This window comes from Mesoplodon mirus, assembly GCF_964341445.2.
Source record: "Mesoplodon mirus genome assembly, chromosome: X".
In the NCBI taxonomy this organism is placed as follows: Eukaryota; Metazoa; Chordata; class Mammalia; order Artiodactyla; family Ziphiidae; genus Mesoplodon; species Mesoplodon mirus.
Genome location: NC_138981.1, coordinates 1,338,719 through 1,353,793, shown reverse-complemented (window position 1 = coordinate 1,353,793; position 15,075 = coordinate 1,338,719). Strand labels below are relative to the sequence as shown.

General features: G+C 49.4%; 1 protein-coding gene across 4 annotated transcripts in view; it reads left to right on the top strand.

Moving 5' to 3' along the window:
• Window positions 1-13,490, top strand: part of DHRSX (dehydrogenase/reductase X-linked) — a 192,566-nt gene extending 179,076 nt beyond the window's left edge. The window contains exons 7-10 of one of the 4 annotated variants that reach the window (XR_014292434.1): window positions 7,805-8,044; window positions 9,996-10,055; window positions 11,289-11,651; window positions 12,083-13,490. Coding sequence is in view for 2 of the 4 variants with exons in the window: in XM_082609410.1 (XP_082465536.1) it covers window positions 7,805-8,008 (204 nt within the window). In the remaining 2 variants the exon portion in view is untranslated. Of the gene's footprint in view, window positions 1-7,804; window positions 8,270-9,921; window positions 10,056-11,288; window positions 11,652-12,082 lie in introns of those variants that run through there. The other 3 variants (XR_014292433.1, XM_082609410.1, XM_082609409.1) reach the window with 3 other exon arrangements.
• The last annotated feature ends 1,585 nt before the right edge of the window (window positions 13,491-15,075 follow it).

Sequence of the window (15,075 nt, the reverse complement as noted above, 5' to 3'; positions counted from 1 at the left end):
ACTATTATATAGAGAATGGATAAACAACAAGGTCCTACTGTAGAGCACAGGGAACTCTATTCTGTATCCTGTGATAAACCATCATGGAAAAGAATATGAAAAGAGAAAGTGTCTATATGTGTACAACTGAGTCACTTTGCTGTGCAGCAGAAATTAGCACAACATTGTAAATCAGCTGTACTTCAAAAAAAATCCCAGAAAACAGTGACTTGTAGGATCAGATGCATCCAGTCTACAGAACATCCCGTGGACTGGAGGGCATGGTGGGATGGACCTGGGGTCTGGTTAGAGGCCAGTGCAGAGGGGCAGGAGTTCGTTTTGAAAATGATTCTAGAGACCAAATCACGCGGTCTTGACTGGTTGCCCGTGGAAAATGAACCAAGAAAGACTTGGGTCATTTGGGGTTTCTGACTCAGGGAAATCGGGGTGTATGGTGGTGGCTGTCCAGGAAACGGAGGAACTGGCAGGTGGGGATGGAAGGATGATTGATCCTGAGGTGTGTACGTAGGGTCTCTACCTCTGGTTGCCAGCTGGGCTGCCATGAGCGTCTGTCTGCAGCTCAGAGGTGCAAATGGAATTTGTGGTTGCAAACATGCAGGCAGGAAGGGAGGTGACCCACGAGGCCATGGGTGTGGGTGACGTACCCATCATGACTGATGAGGAAGATGGGGAGGGTTGGAGTCTCTGGAAGAAGCAAGACCTGGCCATTCCGTGCAGCACCTCCCCTGCCTCCTCTCTGCCCGTCATTTTCGTAATTTGTTAATTCTGGATAATACCATCTCCTAAGACTGTTGTGAGCATTGCTGACATAATACATGGGAAAGCATTTGCAACACTGTAAAGCCCTGTATAATTATGTAGTTATAAGGCATCCGTGTTCCCCTCTCACCGCACACAGCTCGCGGCTCTGTTATGCACAGTGTAAACCCCACCCTCTGCTCTCTTTCCTTCGCTTTATTTTATTTATTTAGTTTTTGTGTGCTTGTACCCAGCCTCGACCCACCGCCTCTGCTGGTCATCCGCTCCAGGGGCGCGGGGGCTCTTATCTAAATGATCTTTCTTGGCTTTCTTGGCTTCATGCAGAGAAAAACTTTAGCTGTTAATACACGGTGCTCTCCCCAGCCCTGCGCCCTGGGCCCCCAGCGTGCGTCTGTCCTTCAGGGATTCCGAAGCCTCTGATAAAAGCCACCATGTTTCCTACCAGGGTTTGGCTTCGCATTTGAGACATCTCTGCTTTCTTACAAGTCTCCAAGAGGATCTTAGTTTTTTTTTTTTTTTTAAGCTGCAGGTAAAATGGGAGATGTTATTTATCCCAGAGGGACCACTGTTTAGAGCATCTTGTTGTCTATTCAGAATCTGACTCTCACTTCCCAGCACATGGCGCCCAGGAAACACACTTCATCATGCTTGGAAGAGCTCCTATCAATGACAAGTGAACAGGGACAGATAATCCAGTTGTCCTGGGAGCTGCAGCCTTCATTTCAAAAATTGTAGGAGGCACCGTCCTCAGATCACTGTATCAGAAGAACAAGGATGTTTCTTGAATGCTTGTCATCTTTATTTTGATCAGGGATCCTACAGAGGATTTTTGAAACGCATTATTTAGACGATGAACTGTGAATTTAATATGTGTTCATTCATAAAACTGAATCATTTTTAATATGTTAAAAAAATCCCTGCATATCCTCCTCTGTAAATTAGAGGCTGTATTTGGGTGCACGCCGTGGTGTTGGAATACAGATTAAATGTGCCAGCGTTTACGAAGTGTTTTCCAATATCCAGCACGGCCTGGGTGCCACGTGGATGTTTGTTTCTGAGACGTGTTTTGAAGGCATCATCAGGAATGGGGGTGGGATGCTTCAGAAGGATTCCCTCGTGGTGTTCAGGGCAGCGCCTGGCACAGGTAGGTGCTGCAGGAGTTTCTGCTGTTCCCACCGAAGCTGCTTGGACCAGTACCATGACCACTTTTGTCTGTTGGGTTCTAGCTCAAAAGGATTCGGGGAAAGGTGTGCTGGTTATTTCCTCTTCGTGCTTTTTGGATAACCTGAAGACATCCTCGTTTAAATATAGAGTTGGGACATGTAGCCATCGGCTCAGGCTGCCCCAGTAGAACACTGCAGACTGGGCAGCTTAAGCAGCAGTCATTTGTTTCTCCAGGTTCTGGAGGCTGGGAGTCTGAGATTATGGCGTGGGTAGATTAGTCCCTGGCGAGGCTGTCTTCCTGGCTTACAGATGCCGCCTTCTTGCTGTGTCCTCACGTGGTGGAGAGGGAGCTCTGGGGCATCCTCCTCTCTTTTAAGGACACTAATCCCATCCTGGGGGCCCCACCCTCATGACCTCATCTAACCCTAATCCCCTCCCAAAGGCTCCATCTCCTAATAGCACCCCGTCGGGGATCAGAGCTTCAGTGTATGAACTCGGGGGTCATGCACATTCCGTTCATAGCAGGACGTATGCATTCACTGGACACCTGTTTAAGAAGCATCTCCCACCCGCCATGGACGTTTCTGGTCTCAGGTCCACGTGGCAGAACCTGAGCACTGGGGGCCAGACACCCACACGAACACCTGGCATCCGGGTGAGGAAGCTGAGGCTAACGGAGAGTGGGTGGCTCCAGCAAGGTCTCCTGGGTCACAAGAGGTGATGGAGAAATTGAACCCTGGTCCTGGGACCCGCAATTTTTTGGTGCCACTCCCTCCTCCAGAGGATGTAGCTAAATGTCCCAAAGTTAAAGTTGGGCGTGGGAGATCGTGTGTGTTGTGCGTGTGACCGAGTGTATGTGTGTGCCTGCTTATACACACACGTGTGCATCTCAGCGTCTACCAGACTTTCTGCCTGTCACTCAGGCATGATGTGTCATCACCCTGATGCGTGAGGGTTAGGACAGTGACATCGGATGTCAGGAAGAAGAAATGCCTAATACCGTCCATTTCGTGAGCTGTCAAAACATTTAGGAATTAAAAAGTACAGATGAAATCTCATTTCCTCTATCTTTATCATCTGCCCAGGGCTTGGAAATGTTCTGCAAATGGCTCGGGGGTGGCTGTTTTTAGCCTAGCATCTATCATGTGTTTAAGTGGGATAAGTGGATGAGATTAATTCTCCATGAGATGCATGAGCAAGAAGAACAGCTCTTTTTTTTTTCCTGTCCTTTTCTATGTCAGAGAACTCCCTGGCTGGGCAGGGTTACCCTGGGTGAGTGTGTGTACATGTGAGTATATGCAAGTAAGTGTGAATGTATGTGTGTGCATGTAAATGTATTTGTGTGCATGGGTATATATGTGTGTGCATGTGAATGTGTGAGTGCATGTGAATGCATGTGTGTGCATGTGAATGTGTGTATGTGTGTGCATGTGAATGTGTGCATGGCAGTATATGTGTGTGCATGTGAATGTGTGTGTGCATGTGACTGTGTGGATGGGTGTATATGTGTGCATGTGACTATGCATAGGGGTATATGTGTGTGCATGTGAATGTGTGTGTGTGCATGGGGGTATATGTGTGTGCATGTGAATGTGTGTGTGGGGGTGTATATGTGTGAGTGCATGTGACTGTGTGTGTGTATGGGTGTATATGTGTGAGTGCATGTGACTGTGTGTGTGTATGGGTGTATATGTGTGAGTGCATGTGACTGTGTGCATGGGTGTATATGTGAGTGCATGTGACTGTGTGTGTGTGTATGGGTGTATATGTGTGAGTGCATTTGACTGTGTGCATGGGGGTATATGTGTGTGCATGTGACTGTGTGTGTATGGGTGTATATGTGTGAGTGCATGTGACTGTGTGTATGGGTGTATATGTGTGAGTGCATGTGACTGTGTGTGCAGGGGGGTATATGTGAGTGCATGTGACTGTGTGTGTGTGTATGGGTGTATATGTGTGAGTGCATGTGACTGTGTGTGTGTATGGGTGTATATGTGTGAGTGCATGTGACTGTGTGCATGGGGGTATATGTGTGTGCATGTGAATGTGTGTGTGTGTGTGTATATGTGAGTGCATGTGACTGTGTGTGTATGGGGGTATATGTGTGAGTGCATGTGACTGTGTGTGCAGGGGGGTATATGTGAGTGCATGTGACTGTGTGTGTGTGTATGGGTGTATATGTGTGAGTGCATGTGACTGTGTGTGTGTATGGGTGTATATGTGTGAGTGCATGTGACTGTGTGCATGGGGGTATATGTGTGTGCATGTGAATGTGTGTGTGTATGGGTGTATATGTGTGAGTGCATGTGACTGTGTGTGTATGGGGGTATATGTGTGAGTGCATGTGACTGTGTGTGTGTATGGGTGTATATGTGTGAGTGCATGTGACTGTGTGCATGTGACTGTGTGTGTATGGGTGTATATGTGTGAGTGCATGTGACTGTGTGTGTGTATGGGTGTATATGTGTGAGTGCATGTGACTGTGTGTGCAGGGGGGTATATGTCTGTGCTTCGAAGTCCCTTTCCTTCAGAAACACGATCACCAACAGAATTCCACTGCAGTCCCGTCTCCTGACAGTAGCTGGATTTTGGGCACAGTGCTGTGTCCTTTGGGCACCCCAAGCTCATGTCCAGCGCACCACAGGCAGTATCTTCTACAGCTGCCATCCTCGTGTGTTAGTTGGACATGCGGATCACAGGCACTGTTACCCAGACAAGAGGACTTTCAACCTGTGGGGGAAGTGGACCCCCAGATAAGCTGGAGGACCCAAAGGAAGCAGCCTCTAAAGAGAGGGCTGGACACATCCTAGGGAAATCCCAGGAGTGGGGGAGCCTGCGGCTGCAACAAAGCAGGTCTTTCTGATGGAGATGACTCACTCTGGGGGTAAAACGTGGGGGGTTTCTGGGCATGGACCCCTGAATCCTCAGCCTGGAGAATGGCTGACTTACGAAACAAGCTCGTCCCAGGAGCTGATTGAAGGATGTGTTTGCCCAGGCGGTGTAAATCCATCCAAACAAGAACGTCTCAGACACCACTAAAGGGAAAACCGGTTCCTCTTTCTTGTAATAACCTATAATGGAAAATCATCTGGAAAATACATGTGTGGGACCCTCCCAGCTCTCACCCTGTGGCCCACGCTCTTCATGTGGCTGTTCCTGATCTGGATTTTATCATAAAAGTGGAATCACAAGGAGATGCCATCTTGGATTCTGTGAGTCGTTCTTGGAAATCCTCAACCCTGTGGGGGTCCTGGGTACCCCAGTACCTATAGTCAGTGGGTCCGGAGCACAGGAGGACCCCACAGACATGTGGTGAGGGGGCAGTTAAGGAGAACCGAGGCCATAAACACACAGAGGCTTTGCCAGCTCTGGGTGGACAGCACCAGAGTCGAATCACAGGACGCCCAGTTGAGGTGGAAACAGAACACTGGTCATAGCCACTGGCCCAGGAAGACAGGTAAATCCAACATCCATTCCCAGAAAACAGACTCAGGGCACATGCGATGTGCAGGCAGTGTCTCCTATTTAAAATGAGTAAATCCTTTTTTTTGGAGGATTTTTTTGTTGAATACATCTGAAAAGAATTGCATATACAGAAAAACAGATGTGAGAAAGCATTGGATCAACACTGACGAATTGACAAGGATGAGGACTTGGGGCTGGTGGAAAAGGGGACCTAAGCGTTTTTAAAAGTTGGAAACTGCAACCAAAATAAGATGAAAAAATCCCTGTCAACACTTGGGGAAAAAACCCCAAAACACTTAGGAGTCTTCATAAGACTGCGTGTCAAATCAATCTGTTTTATATCTTATAACTGACATATAATATTGTATAACTTTATCTCCATAAAAAAGTAGAATCCTGTCTAAAGGAGCTCGTTGCTACAATGAAATGAATGTTTTTTCCTGAAGAGGCACACTGTTCCCTTCATGACCCCTGACCCCCTCCAGACGCTGTGGCCACCCCATCCCAACACATGAGAGAACACAGGCTTTCCAATAATGCATGTTCTCCTCTGCAGACTTTCTTGCACACCTTCAAGCTCCTCCTGGGAGATGCCCATAGGTTTCAGATTGTCCTCGTCCACTCATGTCTTGACCGTAGGGTCCCAGGATCTTGCTTCCTTGAGTATGGGACCCAGTAACATCAAAGGAACAGTTTACCAGGCTGCCCTCAGCAATTTCCCATCTTTGTCATGTTCAGTGTTTCTGGCAGGTGGCTACACAGCCCTCTTGGGAGATCAGATGGGGAGGTGTTGGTCTTCCAGACAATACCTTCAAAGTCGCAGCTTCTCTGCCTGTCAGATGGCTCCGTGGAGTAAAGGAAGCTTTGCCCTTTACTTCTCTTTTTAACCTTCTCCAGCCTGATTATACATGCCGGGGGACATTTGTCATCACGACTTCCGAGATACCCCTTCTGAGCACGTCTGAATCCAGAAAGTGTGACCGCTGGGTTGTTTCCTGGCCTGGGTGTGTACCTGAGGGTCCTACAATGGTACATTCTTAGAGGCACACGAGAAAGACCAGGATTAGGCGACGTGAGCGGATTTCCATAAGTTTGTTACATGCAATGAGCTCCTGAAGAGTCATTGTCATGACAGTAAGATGAGGGAATTCTGTTGGTTTCTGGATATTGAATCGTAGCCCCAAAGCCCCTCACTTCCCACAAGGTCTAATCCCTTGAACTTCTCTGCCTGGTTCTTCTAATCCACCGGTTCTTCTTTTTTTTTTTTTGCAGTTTTTTAAAAATTATAGTTGATTTACAATGTTTCAGGTGTACAGAAAAGTGATTCAGTTATATATATATATATATATTTTTTTTTTTCTTTTTCTGATTCTTTTCCATTATAGGTTCTTACAAGATATTGACTATAGTTCCCTGTGCTGTACAGTAGGACCTTTACATAAAATAGTGTGTGTCTGTTAGTCCCAAACTCCTAATTTATCCCTCCCCCCGTTTCCCCTTTGGTATCTGTAGCTCTGTTTTCTATGTCTGTGAATCTGTTTGTGTTTCATAAATAAGTTCATTTGTATTATTTTTTAGACTCTGCATATAAGTGATGTCATAGGGTATTTGTCTTTGTCTGACTTCACTTAGTATGATCATCTCTAGGTCCATCCATGTTGCTGCAAATGGCATTATTTCATTCTTTTTCACAGCTGAGTAATACTCCATAACACAGACACACACACACACACACACAGTTATATATATACACCCCACCACCCCATGTCTTCTTCTAATCCACTGATCATGCCCAGCGACCAGCTCCCAACCCAAAACACAGGGTGTCTGGCATTCAAACCTTCCTCCTTCCCTCCTACTGCCCGAGGTCCACTTTTCTCAATCTCCTCTCAGCCTTTCAAGCTTTTTTGTGAACTTACAGTTCTCCTACTGTAACTCTCCTCACTGCATGGAAACCAAGAACCTTTCTGCTGTCTTGACGTTTCCATCTCAAATTGCTGAATGTCGTGCGTTCAACACAGAGGCCAAACAATCATCTGCTTTGAGCCAATGAATAAGCATTTCATTTTCATCAAGCGTTGGCCATACAGCAGAAATGAACACCACATTGTAAACAACTCTACTTCAATAAAAATAATTTTTAAAAAATAGAGTTGGAGACCTGAGTATTTACATTGGGGTCTTCATATGCATGTATTGAAATGGATTAACCCAATGTGGAAATACAACCCACGTGGGTGCACCTTCCTGCATCCATGGAGGCTGGGCTGCCCCAGCCTGTCCGGCCCGGCTTTGTGCCTGAGTCGATGGAAGAAGGTTGGAGGTGCTGTGTCTCACCCACAGTGTCTGTGAGCGTGGAGACGCCGTGTCTCTGCTCTGAAAACTGACTCCTGTTCTTCTTTTCTTCTCCCTGCAGACCCCGGATGAGGGAGCCTGGACCTCCATCTATGCGGCGGTCACCCCAGCGCTGGAAGGCCGTGGCGGCTGCTATCTTTACAACGAGAAAGAGACCAAGTCTCTGGCGGTCACGTACGACCTGGGTCTTCAGCGACAGCTGTGGGCCAGAAGTTGCCAGTTGACGGGCATCGCTGATGTGACCCAGGAGGTCTTCTGGGGTTAGCCACCCGCCGGGGAGACCGTGACCAGGCGCTCGCAGGTGTGTCTGTGCTGGACCACATGTCTGCATCGTTCACATCCCCCGCCCTTGGGGCTCTGTCTACCCCAGCATCCCCCGTCGGCTTCCTTGCCCTGGGCCGGAACTTGAGGAGAAGAGGAATGCTGAGTGCGACCCTAAGCAGCTGGTCCTCAGCCATGAATCTCGTGATCCCCAATGTGTCCAGTTGTACCGGGTGCCCTGAGTCATTAAACCCTGCCAGCCATGCAGGCGGTGTTCTTGCTTAGCACGGAGGCGCCGAGGACCCTGGGGTAGAAACATCCGGGTGAAACAAACACTTTCAAGGGAGCCTGGGACTGTTGGGCGCTGGTGGCTTTGAGGGTGTCCTGTGTCCTGTTCTCTCACACGCAATTTGTGCCAGAGATGCGGCTCTGATTTGTGGGTCCTGGAAAGGGAGAGATGTGAGCCTTCCTTAGTCTGTTGATCAAGGGTCATGTGACCACCCTAACCCTCTGCCCTACCATCTTTAGGGGGACCAGGTCCTAGGGGTTTCCTGCAGCCGTTAGGGCACCTATCACGGCTCTCACCCCCTGACTCATGGAAAGACCCTCAACAGAGGGGTAGGGAATTCTGTAGGACATGGGGTAAGAAAGGGGGCCTGGACACCTGTCACCATGGGGTCTGTAGGACGGGGATGGGGCCTGGACACCAGTCACCATGGATATCTGTAGGATGGGACCAGGACACCTGTCACCATGGCATCTGTAGGATGGGACCAGGATACCTGTCACCCTGGCATCTGTAGGACGGGGATGGGGCCTGGACACCTGTCACCATGGGGTCTGTAGGATGGGGATGGGGCCTGGACACCTGTCACCAAGGGGTCTGTAGGATGGGGATGGGGCCTGGACACCTGTCACCGTGGGGTCTGTAGGACGGGGATGGGGCCTGGACACCTGTCACCAAGGCGTCTGTAGGATGGGAACGGGGCCTGGACACCTGTCACCATGGGATCTGTAGGATGGGGATGGGGCCTGGACACCTGTCACCATGGGGTCTGTAGGATGGGGATGGGGCCTGGACACCTGTCACCAAGGGATCTGTAGGACGGGGCCTGGACACCTGTCACCAAGGGATCTGTAGGATGGGGATGGGACCTGGACACCTGTCACCATGGGGTCTGTAGGACGGGGCCTGGACACCTGTCACCGTGAGGTCTGTGGGACACGGATAGGGCCTGGACACCTGTCACCATGGAGATCTGTAGGATGGGACCAGGACACCTGTCACCATGGCATCTGTAGGACGGGGATGGGGCCTGGACACCTGTCAGCGTGGGGTCTGTAGGACGGGAACGGGGCCTGGACACCTGTCACCATGGGGTCTGTAGGACGGGGCCTGGACACCTGTCACCGTGAGGTCTGTGGGACAGGGATGGGGCCTGGACACCTGTCACCAAGGCGTCTGTAGGACGGGGATGGGGCCTGGACACCTGTCACCAAGGGGTCTGTGGGACAGGGATGGGGCCTGGACACCTGTCACCATGGGGTCTGTAAATGGGGCCTGGACACCTGTCACCATGGGGTCTGTAGGATGGGGCCTGGACACCTGTCACTGTGGGGTCTGTAGGATGGGGATGAGGACAGGGCCTGGACTTAACCAATCATGGGATTCAGCTGCACAGGGTTTGCAGGTCTTCACATTCCCCCACCATTTTTTAGGGCCTTAGTCAAAGAGTGGCAGCTTTGCTGCCCACTTACCCTTCAGTGGTCATGTGAAGCCTCTCTTCTGGTGTCTGCTGCTTCATTTCATCGTATGTTAATACAGGCATGTTTCTCTCCTGGAGATGTGTGCAGGGCTTGGATTATACTTCAAACCACAATACTAATATAATAATAATAATCATGTCGAATGCCCAGTGCTTCCCTGGATGTGGGTGCCCATCGCGGTCTGTCAGGCTCTTCCTGAACTAGTTTCATCATGGACCTTCCAGGGTCTGCAGACGCCTCATCTTTCAGCAGCGTGACGGCCACCCTCTATGCCTTGGAAACAGGTCAGTGGTGGGACCATCCTGGTTTCATCCAGTTCCCTCTGTAGTGGCTTGAATGGTGGATCCTCAAGAGATATGTCCACATTCTAACCCCTGAAACCTGCAAATGTGTTCCTATTGGGAAAAGAATCATTGTAGATGTCATTAAGGTCTTAAGATGAGGACACCATCCTGGCTTATCCAGGTAGGGCTAATGTACTCACAAGGTTGCTTATTGGAAACAGGGAGAGGGAGAACTGATTACAGAAGAGGGAGGGGGTCATGTGACCACAGAGTCAGAGATGGGAGGGATGCGGCCACAAGTCCAGGGACGCTTGGAGCCTCCAGAAGCTGGAAGAGGCAGGAAGGACCCTCCCCTGGAGCCTCTTCAGGGAGCTCAGCCCTGCATCTTCAGACTGAGAGAATAAATTTCAGTTGCTTTAAGATACCAACACCTTGATGGTAATTTGTTACAAGAAACTCATACAGTTGTTGACACATGTGAACATCTCTAGCAGCTTAGTGGACCTTTGCCTGGGCATCTGGGCCCGTCCTGCTTCACCCACCAGTGAGGCAAGGAAGGCTCAATCCTCTCTCTGAGAATGGCTCTTGGGTTCTCAAATTCCAGCATGGAGAGATCAGACATTTAGAATGCTAGCAAAAGGACTCTGTGTGTTTCCTGCCAGGCTGCACCCTGAATTTCAAGACCGGGGACCACTGGTCAGCTAACCATGCATTCCCTCAATTGACAAAATCCCACTGAGGCCCCAAACCTGATGTCAGCCCCCAGCACTTTCATGTGTTGGAATAACAGCCAGCAGCTCTTCCAGAGTGGGGTTCACACTACACTAGATAGATAGATAGATAGATAGATAGGGTTTCCGGGTCAGCAAACTTTTTATATATAGGATCAGTTAATAAATATCTTCATATTTTAGGGGTTTATGATCTATTACAACTACTCAACTCTTCCATATGACACACAAGCATCTACACACACTACGCTAACACGTGTGGCTGTGTCCTAATAAACCTTTATTTACAAAAAAGGGGGGAGGTCAGATTTATCAGAGGCCCATACTTTGTTGACCTAGGGTTTTGACCCCTGTGTGCCACTTTGAGAACTGTAAGTCCTGTCATATGGGTGGGCATTTAGCCTCAGAAAGACTCAGTGTGTCACCCAGTTTCAAGTTCCTGCTGGCACTTAGGTGGGAACCTCAGGGGTGTCTAACCCCGGAGACCATGTTTTCCTTACAGATGAACAAGATGTTATGAATTCTGTGTCGTGCAACCAGGAGACGTTGGTGTAAAAGGACAGGAGACCAGGACGTGTACGTTTGAGGTCCTCACCTCCTCGCCTGCATCCTGCTGTGGTTGGCAGAGCTGAGAGCCCAGCGTCTGGGACTTTTCATGTGGTGGCCTGAGAGGAACACACAAGGGCCCCTTCTGCAGGTGCACAGACTCTTCAGGATGTCCGCTCGGATAAGGAACATCCTGACACCCTTCCTGGGAGAACCATAGGGTGACAAGGAGGCTCCCAGGGACCAAGGACCAGCACAAGGAAGACAGCTGCCAGAGGGTCAGAGATTCCTGACTGCCTTCATCGCAGTTGCAGGAGAGGTAATGATTACGGTGTGAACCCACAAGGCGATTTGTGGGTCCTGGTGGCCTGGGGCTCAGATCACCGTGTGAAGGTGGGGGCACGTGGTCTGAGTGGAAGACCCTGCTTATTCAAACAGCTCACTATTATGTGGTGTATAAGAGTGTCCTGGGAGGCTGTAACACAGGACCACAAACTGGGAGTCTGAAAAGAGCAGAAATTCATCCAGCCCCAGGTCCTGGAGACCAGATGTCTGAGGTCAAGGTGTCCCAGGGCTGTGCTCCCTCCAGAGGTCCCAGGGGAGGGTCCCTCCTGCCTCTTCCAGCTTCTGGGGGCTCCAGGGGTCCCTGGGCTTGTGGCCGCCTCCCTCCCATCTCTGCCTGTGTCTTCTGTGGCTGTGTCTGTGTCTCTTCTCTTCTGTCTCTTATAAGGACCCTGTCCTTGGATTTAGGGCCACCGTCATCCAAGAGGACCTCATCTCAGACCCTTCACTTCCATCCGGATAATCAAGAATGATGTCTTCATCTCAAGATCCTTCATTAGTTACATATGCCAACCCTTTTGCCAACAAAGTCATATCCACAGGTAACAGGGTTTAGGACCTGGTCATATCTTTTTTGGTAGAAAATACTGAATCCACTTCATGGTACATGAACTGGATACTTGGAAACTCAGGAAACATCCATTCCTTTTCTGGTGACCTGGAAAACCATGGAGGTCACAGCTTCTTCTATATGTACCCAAGGCCGCTTTCCTGGGCGAGTGACCCATGTTGCTACACAGGACCCTGGGCTCATAAGGACGCTTATTGGCTTAATGCCCTATGACCGCCATCTTGAAATTCTTAATGAAGTGTGAACAAGGACCCACATTTTCATTTTGCCCTGGAACTGCAAATGCGATAGCCCTCTTTGCTCACATTCCTTCCAACCTCAAGAAAGAGGAGCAAGTCTGCACCCAATAAGGACACCCCCACCTGCAGCACACCCCCCATCCAGCCACTGATGTGCTCAAGCCTACCTTGCATGGGTGGTGAAGACCTCGCCCCAAGATCCAGCAAGGCTAGTGGGTTTTGGCTGCACACTGGGGGAGCCTCTGAAATCCACTAATGCTCAGCTCCACCATCAAGAGAATCCCCAAGTTTGTTCATCTGGGCACCGGCATTTATTAGACCTCCTCAAGCCATCCTCTTGTTCAGGCAAGTTTGAGACCCTCTGGGCCAGGCAAATGCAGATGGAAGCTTCCAGCCCTGGGCGCCAGCCCCTCCCAGAACTGCTCAGATGTTCTGCTAAGCCCTACAGCCCTGACTGATGTGTTTCAGAACTAGAATTACTTTGTATGTTAAAACGAAGATGGAGACATGCCTCGTCTCATATTTCCGGACAGCCAGGATGATGTGCTGTAAAGCAGGATCTTGACTTCCAGGAAGATCCCAACCTTGGAGCATTTGCACATCACTAGACAGCCCTTTACGGCTCGAGGTCATAGTACACAAGGGCCAGCTACTTTTAGCAGCATCACACAGTTGTTTCCCAAGTACAGACTCAGGATGAGGAGGCAGGGTGAGTCCTGGCCAGTCCGACATCCTCTGTCACTTTGAGAACAAGCTTGCTGGCCCCTGAAAGATGCTGCAGTCCCTGGGCGAAGATAGGCTCTGAGAGCAATTTGGACTGTGTAGGACCCTGGCCTCACAGGGCCCCTCCTCTTTGCATGACCGGCCTTATGTCACTCATCCATCAGGGGAGAGAGAGGACACAGTTCTGGAGAAGTTACCATGTTCCCTCGACACCTGATTGTGGAACATTCCTCAGACCTCAGAGACACTTCCCAGCAGCTGGAGAAGTCTCGTGGACTACTGGGTGAGTAAGGCCATGTCCACGGCATGGTGGGCACTGGGGATCCTGGGTTTACACCTATCGCTGTCGTTCGGGGAGCCCGGGAAGGGGGCTCTGTGCATACACACCGGGATGGATGACCTTCCATCCCTGGGCAAGTCTTGATTCAATAACTGGACCCGTGGTGCATGTATTTCTCAGTCCTCTCCGTGTAGCATCAATGAGTTTTGTTCGACAGTGGGAACGACCACCTCATCTATCCATCCACCCATCCACCCATCCACCCACCCATCCACCCTTCCATCCATCCATTCATTCATTCGGCAATGATGTGTTGAGTAGGGTTACCCAGCCAAGCTCTGAGCAAACACTGGATGGAGCTCAAAGTTGAGTGACACAGAGCTCTTGTCCTAAAGGAGCTTGCTCTCTAGGGTGGGATTAGGACTCAAAGATATCAGGTCCTAATGCCTAGAAACTGGGGATGGTACCAGATGTGATAAGAGGCACTTTTGATGGGAAAGAGTGGGCTCTGCATAGGCGGGTCTGTGTCCGATATGACCCAGTTGAAGCTTCCTTCGTCTCAACTCCCACTGGATTTTGATGTCTGTATTGAAAATACCTTTGGTGTCTATATCGAAAATACCTCTCATCTTCGGTATTAGGAAATGCAACCATAGAAGGTGCACTGGGCTCCCTCCAAGGCTGGACAGGTTGGGAGGCTGATGAAGAGCTTCTCAGGTGGCCCACGGGTCCAGGAGGTAGCACGATGCCCATTTCCCATGTGGGCTCTTCCTTGGGAAGTGTCAAGTCTCGCATTTGTTAAGCACCCTCGTTAAGCCTTTTGGTCTCTGTGTTTCCGACTCTTTATCCATCAAATAATGCTCCTAACATGTGCCCTGTCTACAACCGGGTTTGCTGAGTGGACAGCAAGACGGTATGCGTTTTGTTTGAAGGAGTTGGAGTTGTATTTTCTGTCGTCTGGGTACCAGTATCCTAGGGGTTGGATCTAAATCTGTAGCTTGTTTACCGACGGCCACAAAAACACAAACACGATCCCAGACATAAGGACATCCTGGGTTTCTACAAGTGTGATGGAGGAGCATCTGTATGTAGTAAAAAACTTGAGAATTTTCCAGTCTCTGGAGCTCTCTTCAATGAAGCATTTTCTGCAGTTCACAAACTTTTAGCGATCTTTGCGTTGATTGCTAGCTTAGAACTTCTGGTGATATTGACTACATCTGTTTCTTCCCTTTTTCCCCTTCATTCTTTGCCTTCATTCTGGGATGTCATGTCGAGCTTCCAGAGTTGACGCCTGTCCTTTATTTTTTACTTTTCATATTTCTGGTCGCAGGGTCCTCATTTCTGTCTGTCACTTGGGCTGCATCTCATAGATACATAGTTCAGTCCTTATTTTCATGGTTCCTCTTTACCCCATGGGTTGCTTCAATGGGTATTTAAAAATCCCCAAGTATATAGAATTAAAAATAATCATTTTACTGTCATGGGTCCAGGAGTGCATTAAAAAGTACATCTGTTCTAATTCATCCAGAACCTACTTGTTTTGTCCTTCAAAGACCCTGCGGGACTTCTGGTCTACCGTGGTACCAGA